The sequence below is a fragment of the Poecile atricapillus genome, chromosome Z, assembly GCF_030490865.1.
Source record: "Poecile atricapillus isolate bPoeAtr1 chromosome Z, bPoeAtr1.hap1, whole genome shotgun sequence".
NCBI lineage: Eukaryota > Metazoa > Chordata > Aves > Passeriformes > Paridae > Poecile > Poecile atricapillus.
This window is the reverse complement of record NC_081289.1, coordinates 16,475,533-16,488,492: the sequence shown is the minus strand read 5'-3', so window position 1 is coordinate 16,488,492 and position 12,960 is coordinate 16,475,533. Positions and strand designations below refer to the sequence as shown.

Below are 12,960 nucleotides of genomic sequence, written 5' to 3'. Positions count from 1 at the left end.
TAATCACTGTTCATTGTGATGGAATCTGTGTTTAAATTAGCAAATTACATCAATCCCAAGCTAAGACAACAGTGGTTGGGCACATAGCCTGGGCACTTGGGTCCAGAGCTTGTGTTTGGCTGTGCAGCAGAGCCAGATCTAGGACACTGAGTGCATTTTGCCATTTAACGTCACAAGAAATCCAGGTTCAAACCACTCATGACAGCTATTTGCAAGTTGTCAGAACATCAGCATTCTGGAGTCCATATATATTTCCTTTTTTGATGTCTCTCAATTTTGAAAGAAATTACTCTTTTGGAGGTGTTCCTGTATTAATAGAACCTGTGATAAGTTTGTATGCTTAGGGAGCTGCAGGTGGAAACTTAACCTGTTAACCTTGACTCTGCCCTTTGTGCAGCTACAGTGTGCTTTAGGGATGTAAATATGTATCTGCTTCTGTTATTACCTGCTTGTCATTTGCTGTCTTCAAAACAGATACAACTTCTTGGTGATTGTTTTAAGATGGTAATACCATATGGTACATGTAGGGTCCCCATTCTGGGGACCATGTAGTAATCACAGAATCATAGAATGGCATGAAATATAAAAGACCCTAAAGATCATCCCATTCCAATCACCTGCCATGGGCAGGGACACCTGCCACTATCCCAGCTTGTTCAGAGCCCCATCTGCCTTGGACACTGCCAGGGATGGGGCAGCCAGAGCTTCTCTGGGCAACCTGGGCCAGGGCCTCACCCCCCTCAGAGGGAACAATTTCTTCCTCATATCCAATCTAAACCTGCTCTGTGTCACTGTGAAGCCATTGCCTCTTGTCCTGTCACTCCAGGCCCTTGTCAAGAGTCTCTCTCCATCTTTCCTGTGGCTTCCCTTCAGGCACTGCAAGGCCACAATGAGGTCACCCCAAAGCCTTCTCTTCCCCAGGCTGAACAATCCCAATTGTTCCCTCAGCCTTTCCTCCCAGCAGAGCTGCTCCATCCCTCTGATGCCCTTGGTGTCCCTGCTCTGGCCTGGCTGCAGCAGCTCCCTGTCCTTCCTGTGCTGGGCCCAGGGCTGGATGCAGCCCTGCAGCGGGGGCTCAGCAGAGTGAGGCAGAACTGCCTTTCCCCTGCTGCCCATGAAGTAGCTGGACCTGAAATACAGTGTGGAAGTTCTGTGCTTTCTCCAGCCCTTGAATCCCTGTTTTCTGAAGAGGAAACTGAAGAACGTAGAATTGCTTGTGCTTTTTTTGCCTGTCTGGATGGTTTTCTCTACCATTCCTATCAATACCAGGCTTTGTAGTCCAATATGTTCTAGTTGCAGTTAAAGAAGAGTTTTATTTCAGAAGTTTTAGGGGTATTCACTGCTGAACTGGTCACTGAACCTTCCCTGGAGATACTGCAAAATTCTATGTGGGATTCAATATAATACTCAGCTGGGAGAAACACACTGCGATTTAAGGAATGCCATACATTGCTGATACGTGGCCATAACCTGAATGCGAATGTAACTTAGTTTTTGAAGTAATAATAAGATGGCATGAATGAAGGTGGACTGAGTTCTGCCAGGTGCTTTTTGTGTTTAGAAGCTTGTGACAACACACAGGGCAAGAAGCAGCATGCAGGTGTCAAACTGCTCCTCATCAACAACCCGGGCAAGCTGCTTTCTCCCTGTCAGTGGTGGCTGCACATCAAAACCAGCAGTTTGCTACAGGGACGCCTGTGTTCTGAAATACTCTGTCATTAGTTCTGAATAAACTCATTCACCCTTTCATTTGTGAATTAATCCCCTCTAATGCAGGCAAACATCACAGTTGTGGTTGTCTTGGTATTGTTAATCTGCGTCATGCACAGGCTGAGCACTAGGCCTGGGCAATGATCTCGGAAGAGAACAGCTTTGTTTTAGAGCAGTCCTGAGCCCCAGGTGTGGTTGTTGAACTGTGCAAGTATTACTTCTACAAAACACTTTCTTTTATGTGGAACTTGAGTGCCGAGTTCATTATTTAGGGCTGCGTGTTGATTTGGAATCCTAAGCTAAGATGAAAATAGTTCTTGGCAAGTCTGTGCTTAATTCTCTAATTTACTTTTGGTCAAGGTTGTTAGAGCTTTATTCTCTTCCCCCCTCTTTTTTATTTTCCTTTTTTTCCTTTTGTCTCCTGTTACATTTCTTTTAAGTAATGAATTTAATAGCAGAGTGAATAGAAACTGCACTCTGCTCGCTCCCCTATTGGTACCTACTTCAGTTTACAATTTCAGGACTTCTTTGAACTTGACTGTTTCTGACACAACATGAACTTTAGTAGCACAACCACGATTACAAGCTGGAAACTTCTAAGATGAACAAAACAGAGCAGTGAAGTGCAGTTTTTGTCCTGGGGTATGTTTTTATTTGATTTTTCTTCTTTTATTGTTCATATGCTATGGCAAACAGTAGTAGGTTTATTTTTCCTGTAACAATACCAATGCCTACTACAAACTACAAGTCTTCATGGATCAATTTGCAATATTGTGAATTAGCAAAAATCTCTCACTTTATACCATAAACCTTTATAAACTTGATTTTAAAGAACTTTATTAAAATAAGCCTTAAATATCTTTCTGAGAGTGTTCGCCAAGCATGTTAGTATGCTAATAGGTTTGGGGGTTTTTTCCCTCTTTTTTTTCCCCAGTCTCTACCCCCAGAGTAATTAATTTATATGGCATTCGGGGTGGTGGATTGCTGTTCTCATGCTGCCTGCCTTGTTTTGCTGACTTCCATCAGCTAAATCTTTCAGCCCTCACTCCTAACTTGGAAGTGAATGTGGACATTTTGGTCTATGACTATGCCAACCAATTCCTCTGGGATGAGCCAAAACCACCTGTTCTCTAGGTGGTGCCTCTGCAGACAATTTTTGTTCTTATTCTTTGCTTTGGGAGCTAATTGTGAGAAAGTGAGAGCAGAGGAACATTTCCAACACAGTAGTTGTAGCTCTGGAAGCTCTTCAGAAGGCAGTGTCTGATTCTAGAGGGGTGCACAGTGCATTAATCACCACAGCGCAGCTTGTTTCCTGTAAATCTGAAGTGAGGAGTTCATGTGAGTGTTACGACTGGAGGTCACAGATCTCCAGCCTGAGATTAGGATGTTTTTGTCCTTTTGAGAAAAATGTGAGGATTTGGCAGGTAGTACAAGGTAAGGGAACACACTGAATGCATTACCACTGATAACTACATTTCTTCCAACTCTTCCCTTCTGTAGTTGCATATATGACAGATATTTCAGGCTTTTATGTGCTGGAATAAATAACTTGAATGATCATTCCTCATGAAAATGAATGTGGGTAATGCATTAAAGTAGCTAATGATGTTTTTAAGGTTAATGGCAATTGTGGAGCCGTTCAGAAATTCATTGGCATCAAATGCTTTAAAAGCAGTTGATCTTTCCCATCTTTTTTGTAAATAATGTTGTAGCTTTTAAGTGAGGTTACTTTAATAGGGGAAGCTCTTCTGGAATGGGAGAATGCTTTATTTCAGAATAGTCTGAGTGCTTAGAAAAATATCCCATAAGGGGCATTGAAGGAGGAAGACTGCTGAGCTGAATTGAAGTGTGTTTGATAAGAACACAAATGAAGCCATGAACCTAAGTAGTATTGTCAATAGAGCACTCAGAAAAACTTTCAACACTTAGAGGAGAGGACTTGAGCTTCTTCCTGAGGGCTGAGTTGCCCCAGTGGGGATTTGGGAGCTGCTGTCACAGATAACAAGATTGTGGAGGGACCCCGATTGCTTGTTTGCAGTTTAGGCAGCCTCTGCTGCTCTCCTCAGTGAAGGTTTGTCACATCAGCAGCACTGCCACGGGCACCACAGGCTGTGGCCCAGGCTGGATCAGCGTCTGAGGGCACGAACACGGGACTGAGGCTCTGTCAGTCATTAACAGCTGCCTCTGATTGATGAAAGTTTAACAGCAAACACACTGCCTCCACATTTGACATTTGTACATGGCTGTATGAAAGATGTGGGACTCCTTGTTTTCTTGGTCTAGAGGTTTGCATTGGGTGTATTTATGTGGTGGTTACCAACACTGCTGGGTCACTTGCTTTATTCTTCCCTGTGAGGGTGCTGAGGCCCTGGCACAGGTTGCCCAGAGAAGCTGTGGCTGCCCCTGGATCCCTGGTAGTATCCAAGGCCAGGCTGGATGAGGCTCTGAGCAAGCTGGGATAGTGGCAGGTGGCCCTGCCCATGGCAGGGGGCTGGAACTGGATGATCTTTTGGTCCTTTCCAGCACAAACCGTTGTGTGATTCCATGAATCTGTTCCTCCGAGCCTGGCGGCAGCCCCGGGGTTGCGCAGTTCTACCGGTTCTCACGGTGTCAATCCTTCACTGCTGCCGCTCCCGCCCTGCGCAGAGGGGGTTTGGAGGCGAACTCGGTGATGTGCGGGCACCGTGAGGCAGCGTCTGCCGCAACACGGGCAGGTGCTCTGAAACAGCCTGTGGGGGGCGGGAGGGTCCCGTCCCACCGTGTCCCACCGTGTCCCACCGTGTCCCACCGTGTCCCACCGTGTCCCACCGTGTCCCACCGTGTCCCACCGTGTCCCACCGTGTCCCACCGTGTCCCACCGTGTCCCACCGTGTCCCACCGTGTCCCGGTGCCGTCCCTCACGGGCGGAGCGCGGCGCGGTGGCGCCCCCCCGCGGCCGCGCTGACGCTGTGCTCCTTTGCAGGGCGCACCGGGCGCTACACGCTGATCGAGAAGTGGCGGGACACGGAGCGGCACCTGGCGCCGCACGAGAACCCCATCGTGTCCCTCAACAAGTGGGGACAGTACGCCAGCGACGTGCAGCTGATCCTGCGGCGCACCGGACCCTCCCTGAGCGAGCGGCCCACGTCGGACAGTGTGGCGCGCATCCCCGAGAGGACTCTGTACCGGCAGAGCTTGCCGCCCCTGGCCAAGCTGAGGCCACCCGGGGACAAGGCCATGAAGAGGAGGGAGCCGAAAAGGAAATCCCTCACCTTCACCGGTGGCGCCAAGGGGCTGATGGACATCTTCGGGAAGAGCAAGGAATCTGAGTTCAAGCAAAAGGTGCTCAACAACTGTAAAACAACAGCGGACGAGTTGAAGAAACTGATCCACCTCCAGACGGAGAAGCTTCAGTGTATCGAGAAGCAGCTGGAGTCCAACGAAGCCGAGATCCGCTACTGGGAGCAAAAGTACAACGCCAGCCTGGAAGAAGAAATCCTCAAACTGGAGCAGAAGATCAAACGGAATGAAGTGGAGATTGAAGAGGAAGAGTTCTGGGAAAACGAGCTGCAGATCGAACAGGAGAATGAAAAGCAGCTGACGGAGCAGCTACAGGAGATGAGGCAGAGGATCCTGGAGTGTGAGAGCAAGCTCAAGGACTATGTGTCTCAGATCCACAACATGGAGAGTGGCCTTGAAGCAGAGAAGCTACAGCGGGAAGTTCAAGAGTCCCAAGTAAATGAAGAAGAGGTCAAGGAAAAGATCGAGAAGGTGAAGGGAGAAATTGATATTCAGGGCCAGCAAAGCCTGAGATTGGAAAATGGCATTAAAGCGGTAGAAAGGTCTTTGGGCCAAGCTACCAAGCGATTACAGGTAAGACTGTCTTTTTATCCATAGCTAGAGACAGTCAAAGACTGTGACAAATTTTTCTTACACAAATCTGAAGCCCATGAAAGAAAACACAAGAAAGTTTCCAAAGTGAATCAGGGTAAAAGGGGGAAAGTGTTGCTTTCATTTTCAAAATGCGTTTCAGTTTGTGGGTTTTTTTTTTGAAGAGCAGACAAGTTTTTATTTCACCTGTGTTTAAACTTGCTCATTTAAACTGTCTGAGAAGAAAAGCAGTAATTTGCACCATCGTAGCCTTTTCTGGGGATAAACTTATGATCTTTGATAGGTTTGTCTGCCACCAAAAGAGATGAATTACAAACAACAGTCCAAAAGCAGCACCTGGAAAGGTACAGAGCTAAAAGTAAAGTACGCACAACCTTATAGGGCTTTGGTTTTAAAGAACAGCATCCCTCTTTTCCTGGCTGATTCGCTGATGCTCAGGATTTTATTTTCTCTACACCTCAGGCATTTGTGGCACATGTGTCTAAAGAGAGTCCAGTCCCTGTTTCCTTGCTAAAGTTAATGATATAACTTGGAACTTGATAGAGCATGAAGGAATAAAGGAACTCCAGCTGCTGGCTGGATGAGGTGCAGGAAAGATTGGCGCTCCTGAGATTTTTATGTGCCTCATAAGATAGTCCTAAGGCACCACGCTGTTTGTGGTTGGAGTTGTAGTTCTTGCTGATTCCCAGGGTTCACAGTTAGTATATTCTGCAGTGCTGCAGTGGCATTAAGGTGATTCCACTGTGAATATGTAAGAGGATTTTGTATCCTTACTCCTGCCTTAGAACTATGTCAGTATGAGCTTTCTTTACGAGATGATGAGGGGGAAAAAAGCGATCTTTTAATTCAAAGCAAAATGGATGAAAACTGTAAGCAGTTTTGGCCATGTTTATCTAGGCTAAGTTTCCAGACATGCTGTGCTTAAGGATTTGCACTGATGGAAAGGTTCAAGTCTTCTTTGTGTGCTTTATCTATCCTCAGTCACATTTACTGAGGCTATGATGGAGTTCAAAATATTTCTGGCTTGGTTTTTTTTAGTAGTCTAGGTTTTCTTGGGAAAGTTCCCATTCAATTCAGATCTTCCAATCTTGTTCTAAGCCTAAAGGTGCGCAAATCTGGAAGTCCACAAGAAAATAAACTGAGCTCTGCATTATGGAGCTTTGCAGGGGAGGAAATAGACAAATATTTTATTGTGTACCTAAAGTTAAAGATATCTGCTAAAGCGGCTCAATCTCTGTGTGTGGGAATAATAATAGTCCAAGACTGTTGTAATCTAGCAGAGCTGTAAGTTTTGCATATTGTGACAGAAGTGCATAGAAAGATCCTAAATGATCATCTGTGCTGTGAAGGGGTGGGGAACCAGCCAGGCTTTGGCTTCATTGCTCAAAACCCTTGCAGAATGAGAAAGTTCTGGCCAAAAAAGTTTAAATAGAAAATACAAATAATAAGAAGAGAAAATAATTTTACTCCTTTTAAGATCAGAAGAATTAAATGAGCTGTCTAAGCCATGCTGGACACTTCAGGAAGAAGTAAGACTTGGTGCCAGACTGCTCCTGCCCAGTTGATTATTTTTTCAGCATTCACACTATTATCTTTATATGCTGATGTGCCAAAGTTTTTTTCAGGTGGTATGAGAAACAGCTGCTAGTCATCCAAGAAGCAATATAAAAATAAAATACATTAAGAAAAGCCCAATTAGGGCCATGGGTTGGACTTCATGATCTCAGAGGTCTTTTCCATCTAATTGCTTCTGTGATTCTAGTAAGTGCTAGTGAGTGTTGACTCACTTTATAAAATACAAGATTAAAATACCTTTAAATTCTTGAATTTGCTTTCTCATCAAAAGGAGAAGCATTAGTTGCCCAGCTGTCAATATGGTCATGAAATGCTGCAGCTTTATTTACTCAGCAGATGTTTTCTGTTTCCTGGCAGGACAGGGAACAAGAACTGGAGCAACTGACCAAGGAGCTGCGCCAGGTGAACCTGCAGCAGTTCATCCAGCAAACCGGAACCAAGGTGACGGTGCTGCCGGCAGACCCCATGGAGGTGGAGGCCCCACATGTGGAGCTCGAGAGAGGTGCAGCCCTCGGAATGCTTTCGGAGGGAGGGAAGGAGGGAGAAGGGGCGGGCAGTGCCTTTACTGACGCTTAATGCTGGCACTCCTAGCAAAGTGAATGCTCCCTTAGCGAAGGCATAGTAAAACACTATGAGAGCCGCATTGTTGAATCCGTCTTTTCATTCCAAGGGTTTAGCAGGCTCTAAATAAAGAGCAGCATGTGGAGAACTTCTCTCCCACTGTGCCAGGGCATGCGTTTGTCCCATCAGCAATGCATTAAGCCTGCAGCTTTCAAGAGCGGCCGCCATGGCTGGCTGCCAGCACAGAACGTGATTGTACCTCTGACATTGCTGTTCATCTGGGTTCTTCTTCTTCTGGTGGGGAGGTTGTCAAAGCGGAAAAAGGAATGTGTCTGGATCCCAAGAAATCCCAGACAGCAGCCACACGGGAATAGGAGCCAATCCAGCTGGGCTGCCAGCTATGCAGAAGCCCTGCACAGATGGCTGTTACGGCGGGTGCGAATTGACTTTGCCCCCAGTGAGATCAGTGCAGCCTGCACGTGCCCACATCTGCATTCAGAATTCCCTGGGCAGAACCACGGAGCGGTTTGAATGCGTGTCACAGCTGCGGCACCAGCATGGTCGTGTGCTTTTTCCAGCACTCTGCTTCCAAGGGGTTCTTTGTTTTGGCATTCTCCTGTGCTGGGTCTGTCCCTCTGCTCAGAAAACTTTAAAACCAAAAGGCATGGGGAGGGCAAGGGGGTGGGGAGAGAAGAAAAGACAACCCAGCCTACAAATGCAGCACTTGTATGATGAACATTAAGTGGACAGGAAGCTGAAGCTTTGAGTTATGTTACAGGTTCAAGCTCTTCCTGCACATCACCATATAAGTGTGTGTCTGTGGCTGTGTACGTGTTTCTCATGGGAGGGTAATTCTTCTGTGTGGGTTTTGTTCTGTTTTGAAATAAGTAGGAAGTGTGCACCTTAGATCTTCTCACTTCCTATTCAGGCACTTCAGTAGTTTGTTACAGGTGGAATTAGTTTTTTGTAGGAGGAGAGGTGCACCCCTGCTGGTGACTTTTCTAATTGCCTTTTTCTCATGCAGAGCCAACCTTTCAATCTGGGTCACTGAAGCGCCCCGGCTCATCAAGGCAGCTCCCCAGTAACCTTCGGATCCTACAGAACCCCCTGTCATCTGGTTTTAACCCGGAGGGCATTTATGTATGACAGTACATACCTCTTCTAGAGAGGACCTAGCAAGGTACCCTGGACAAGATACACTTTATTTTATTCTGCCAATGATGAATGGAAGAAGTTTGTCTTGTTTTGTTTTTTTGTTACACCACCGTGTGATTTTTTCTTCTTCCTCCAACACTACTTGGAGCCATACCCTGTGCACTGATGCTAAAGAGACAGGAACTGTCTCAGTTCATAACTGGCAAGGATGACCTTGCTGTCAACACAGCTTGAGTGCAAAAACCTTCATTGTTTTTGCCACTTCAGAAGTGTTTGGGAAAGTATTGTTCCTTGTATAGGCATAAATGGAAGACTGAGAGTGAAGGAAACTGTGTATGCAACTTATGAGGTTTAATTTATTCCCTTTAGTCAATGGACCTGTGAATGTTGACCTTTTATATTTTTATTTTTAACTTGTGAATTATCACGTATGGCTGTGTATCAGTCTGACGAGGTGACTTTAATTTGTGTGTACCAACATTCCCCATCTGATCAAGTACAGCAACCTGCAATGCAGAGTTCTGAGGGGTGCTGAACCATTGCAGTGGTTTCTCACCACTAACTTTGTTCATTTCTGTCGTGGGTCATCATATGTCATGTTCCATCCATTGCTACCTTTTAAGGCTTGAAAAGTGAGCTTATGGGATTTACTTGCTATTGTATCTGCCTTGAATGAAGCACCTAGTGTTCAAAAGATTTATGGATTTTAAACCTTGGCTTGGTAAAAATATTTCCAGCATATGATTGAGGATGCACTAGTTAGATGATATTTTATTATATAGAATGTATATTTGAAATATTTTGCCACATTGTATATGCCTTTTGAGAAAAGAACAATGTAAGAAGTTGTCTTCATATATCTTACCAAAAGAGAGTAGGAGGCTTTCACTGTGTGTGATTTTGTACTTCATTTTTTTCACTAGCCATTACAGTGTTGTTGTTTTGTTACAAATCTTGCTGTTGGAGGGGAAGAAAGACACAACACAAATAAGTATCCACTTCCAACCTTCCAGAATCCACTCAAGTTTTGTGAAGTGAAGAATCCTGGCAGAGTCCTATGAAGTTCATAGCAGTTCTTATTGATAGGAGTGAGGCCAGGATTTCATTCAGCTCCCTGGTGGAGACATTTGGTCCCTTTGAAAGACAGTCACTTACAGAATGTAAAGCTTCCAAGCAGAATATTGACACATTTGGTGGCCATTTTTCACAAAACATATGAAAAGAGAACATTATCACATCTTGATGTTGCTCTAATGCAATCAAAGCTAAGAAAGAATTAGACAAAAAGGGTTCCCTGCAGAAAGTATCCACTCCCAAATTGCTCATTCGTTGCAGGCCTTGAAGTGAGAATGCTGCAGGGGACACCAGGTTTGTGGAGAAAGGGACTGGCATCAGTGGAACACATTGTAAGCGCTGGGGGCTGACCTCATGGATGAGTTAGGGAAGGGATGGGCCTTCCTTAGTTTAGATTTCCTGTTCTAACAGCAACTCACAGCATCATTCCCGCCTTGGAGATGCCTGGGGAATGAAGGGGGACACTGTGCCCCCACCGCAGTGCTGAAGACTTGCGCTCCTGATGTCCTCCTTGGCAGGATCAGGATTTTACCACTACTAGGAAACTCCAAGCTTTTAGCCATAGAGAAATACTCCTAGCATCCTCTTGTGTTGATTCACTGATGTGCAGATAAATGTTAATTTAAGTCTCTTTTTCTAAAAAAGGAGCTTCCTGACAAATGGAAGTTTTAAAAGATATAGCAGAAGATGAAGGATTCTTGAGTGTTTAATGCATTTTTTTTTTCCTTTCCACTTATTAATGGCACCATATATTCTAAAAATGCTGCTGTATTTAGATTAACAGCAACAGATAAGGCTGTGAATATATAAAGGACCTTTCCAAATGGACTCTGAATTTTTACTGTTTAACTTATCAGGCCATTTTTTTTTCATCTTCCCTTGTGAGCAAACTGGAAAATGAGATATTCCTGCCTGAGGAACCTTTGCAGTGCTCACCCATTTTACTGTTAGTTTATCACAATTCTGTGCTCACGTTTACTGTGCCCATAACTTTGTATTAAAAAAAAAAAAAGAAAGAATGTGTATATATATATATATATAAAAAGTGTAAAATATACATAGTTTGGGGACAATATCTGTCCAAGGTACTTGAGCATATATGCCTTACATTCTGGGTTCAATTTACAGAAATTAAATGGCCCTCTCCAGTGGATATCTTGCATCTTCAGCACCTCTTGATGTTAGAGAACTGAGGCACTCAGCACCTTGCAAAGTCTGGCCCAAATTATGCTGCATCGGGGTGGGGGGAAAAAGTCTTGTCCTGAGATGAAGTATTTTTAAGGGAGATCAGCATATTTACCCCAGCTAATGATTTTGTCATATTCTGACTGGTCCATCTCCCACAGATGTCAGTTTGGGCTCTCTTTCTCTGCCAGGTTATTCTGTAAGACAGAAGGAGGAGGAGGAAAAGGATTAAAAGGAAGAGTAAGAGCAGCTTTGGAGGGCTTGAATTACAGCTTTGTCATAGAATCAAGGGAAGAATTTGCCTTTTGAGTAATAAAGTAGCACCTGCTGACTGCAGCAGCTGTTGGACACAGGGGCCAGCCTGGAGCTGGCTCAGGAGTGACCACTGCAGCACCCCTTGAGTGGTCCCTCCTTGCCAGGGCTTTGGCACATGTCAAGGTGATCTGAAAAACATTGGCAGCTTCAGCCACTCCTGTGGCCAAGGAGAGGCTTTGGTATCCAGACCTGCCAGTTGTGAGACACTGACAAATTCCCCTGCCCCCACCATACTCCTCTTGCTTATTGAATTTCACCCAGGCTGAAGTTCCGTAGCATTTTCACCCTCTCTGTAAATAAACCAAAAAGAAATGGCATGCCCTTGCATTAAATGTGAATTGACTCATGTGTAACAGTTAGAAAAATTCCTCACACTACAGCATTTAGAATTTTGCTTCTGATCAACTGCAGAAACTCACTCTTTCTTTACAACTGTACAAAAAGTCCATTTTCAGAAGTGTTCCAAACCTCCTGGGGCATTAGCAGAAAGGAAGCTACACTTACTAATTTTAACAAGTGCCATATTATTTATTGGGCAGCATGATAAAAATGGGGTTTTTTGCTTGCGTTATATAGTTGAATACACAAGCACTATTTTCCAGTGCACAGGGAATTTATATGGAGAACTCCTGTAATTTATTACTAATGGAAATTAACTGTGTTACCTCTCTCATCCATGAGGATACAGTTTATTTTTGCTGGAGATGCTATGTTGTTAGGGGAAAAGAGGGGGGTGACCATCTGAAAAGCCAGTAGGTTAAGGCTAAGGTGAACTGAATGCATGAGCAAGGGAGAAACCAAGTCCCACTCTGACAAGTCAGCTCCCAGTTTCTTTCAGTGGGACTTAGGTTCCCAAGTGCCTGAATTGTTTCTGGAAATGGTATTTTAGCTTTGAGATTGCTTGCTTTTCTAAAATCTTGGCAAGTTTGGAGGAAGTTCTTGAAGAAGAGAACTACCACTACTAGCATTAGCAATATGCAAACATATGAGGTAATAGGGAAGAAGATCCTTCAGTGAAATAAAAATCTCCTCTTGGGGCAGCAATTGCCTTGTTTTTAGCATGAAGAGTATTGCATTATTTTAGTGAACTGGGATCATATGATCAAAGGAACATCGATCTTGTAATTTTTAGTGAGTTACCTTGAAGCATATAAATTCCTGATGTGCATTAACTTGAGTGAATTGGGCCTTAATGATACATGTAAATAACAAAACTGTATTCAGATTTTTTTTTCCAGAAAATAGTCTCTAATGGTCTGTACTGTATTAAAAAAAAAGTGTTGAAGTGTTACTTTTATATTACACCTCATTTTTTTTGTTTGTTTTGTTGTTTTTTGTTTGTTTTTTGTTTTTTTTTAGAACATTGAAATGTGCATGTTTATTATGTTTGCTACAGTATTTTAATGTTTTGGATGAAGGCCATCACTTGTATGGAGATGACAAAACAATCATTCTGTCTATTTATTCAGTATTGCTGCTTAAAGTTTTCAAAATAAAGCTTTCAATGCCAACATA

General features: G+C 44.1%; 1 protein-coding gene across 4 annotated transcripts in view; it reads left to right on the top strand.

Annotated features, from left to right (window-relative positions):
• LOC131572924 (ras association domain-containing protein 8) overlaps positions 1-12,960 on the top strand; it is a 73,007-nt gene extending 60,047 nt beyond the window's left edge. For all 4 annotated transcript variants that reach the window (XM_058826374.1, XM_058826375.1, XM_058826376.1 and 1 more), the window contains 3 exons: positions 4,673-5,562; positions 7,513-7,657; positions 8,741-12,960. In XM_058826374.1, coding sequence (XP_058682357.1) covers positions 4,673-5,562; positions 7,513-7,657; positions 8,741-8,862 — 1,157 coding nt within the window. In that variant the 3' untranslated portion in view covers positions 8,863-12,960. The remainder of the gene's footprint in view (positions 1-4,672; positions 5,563-7,512; positions 7,658-8,740) is intronic.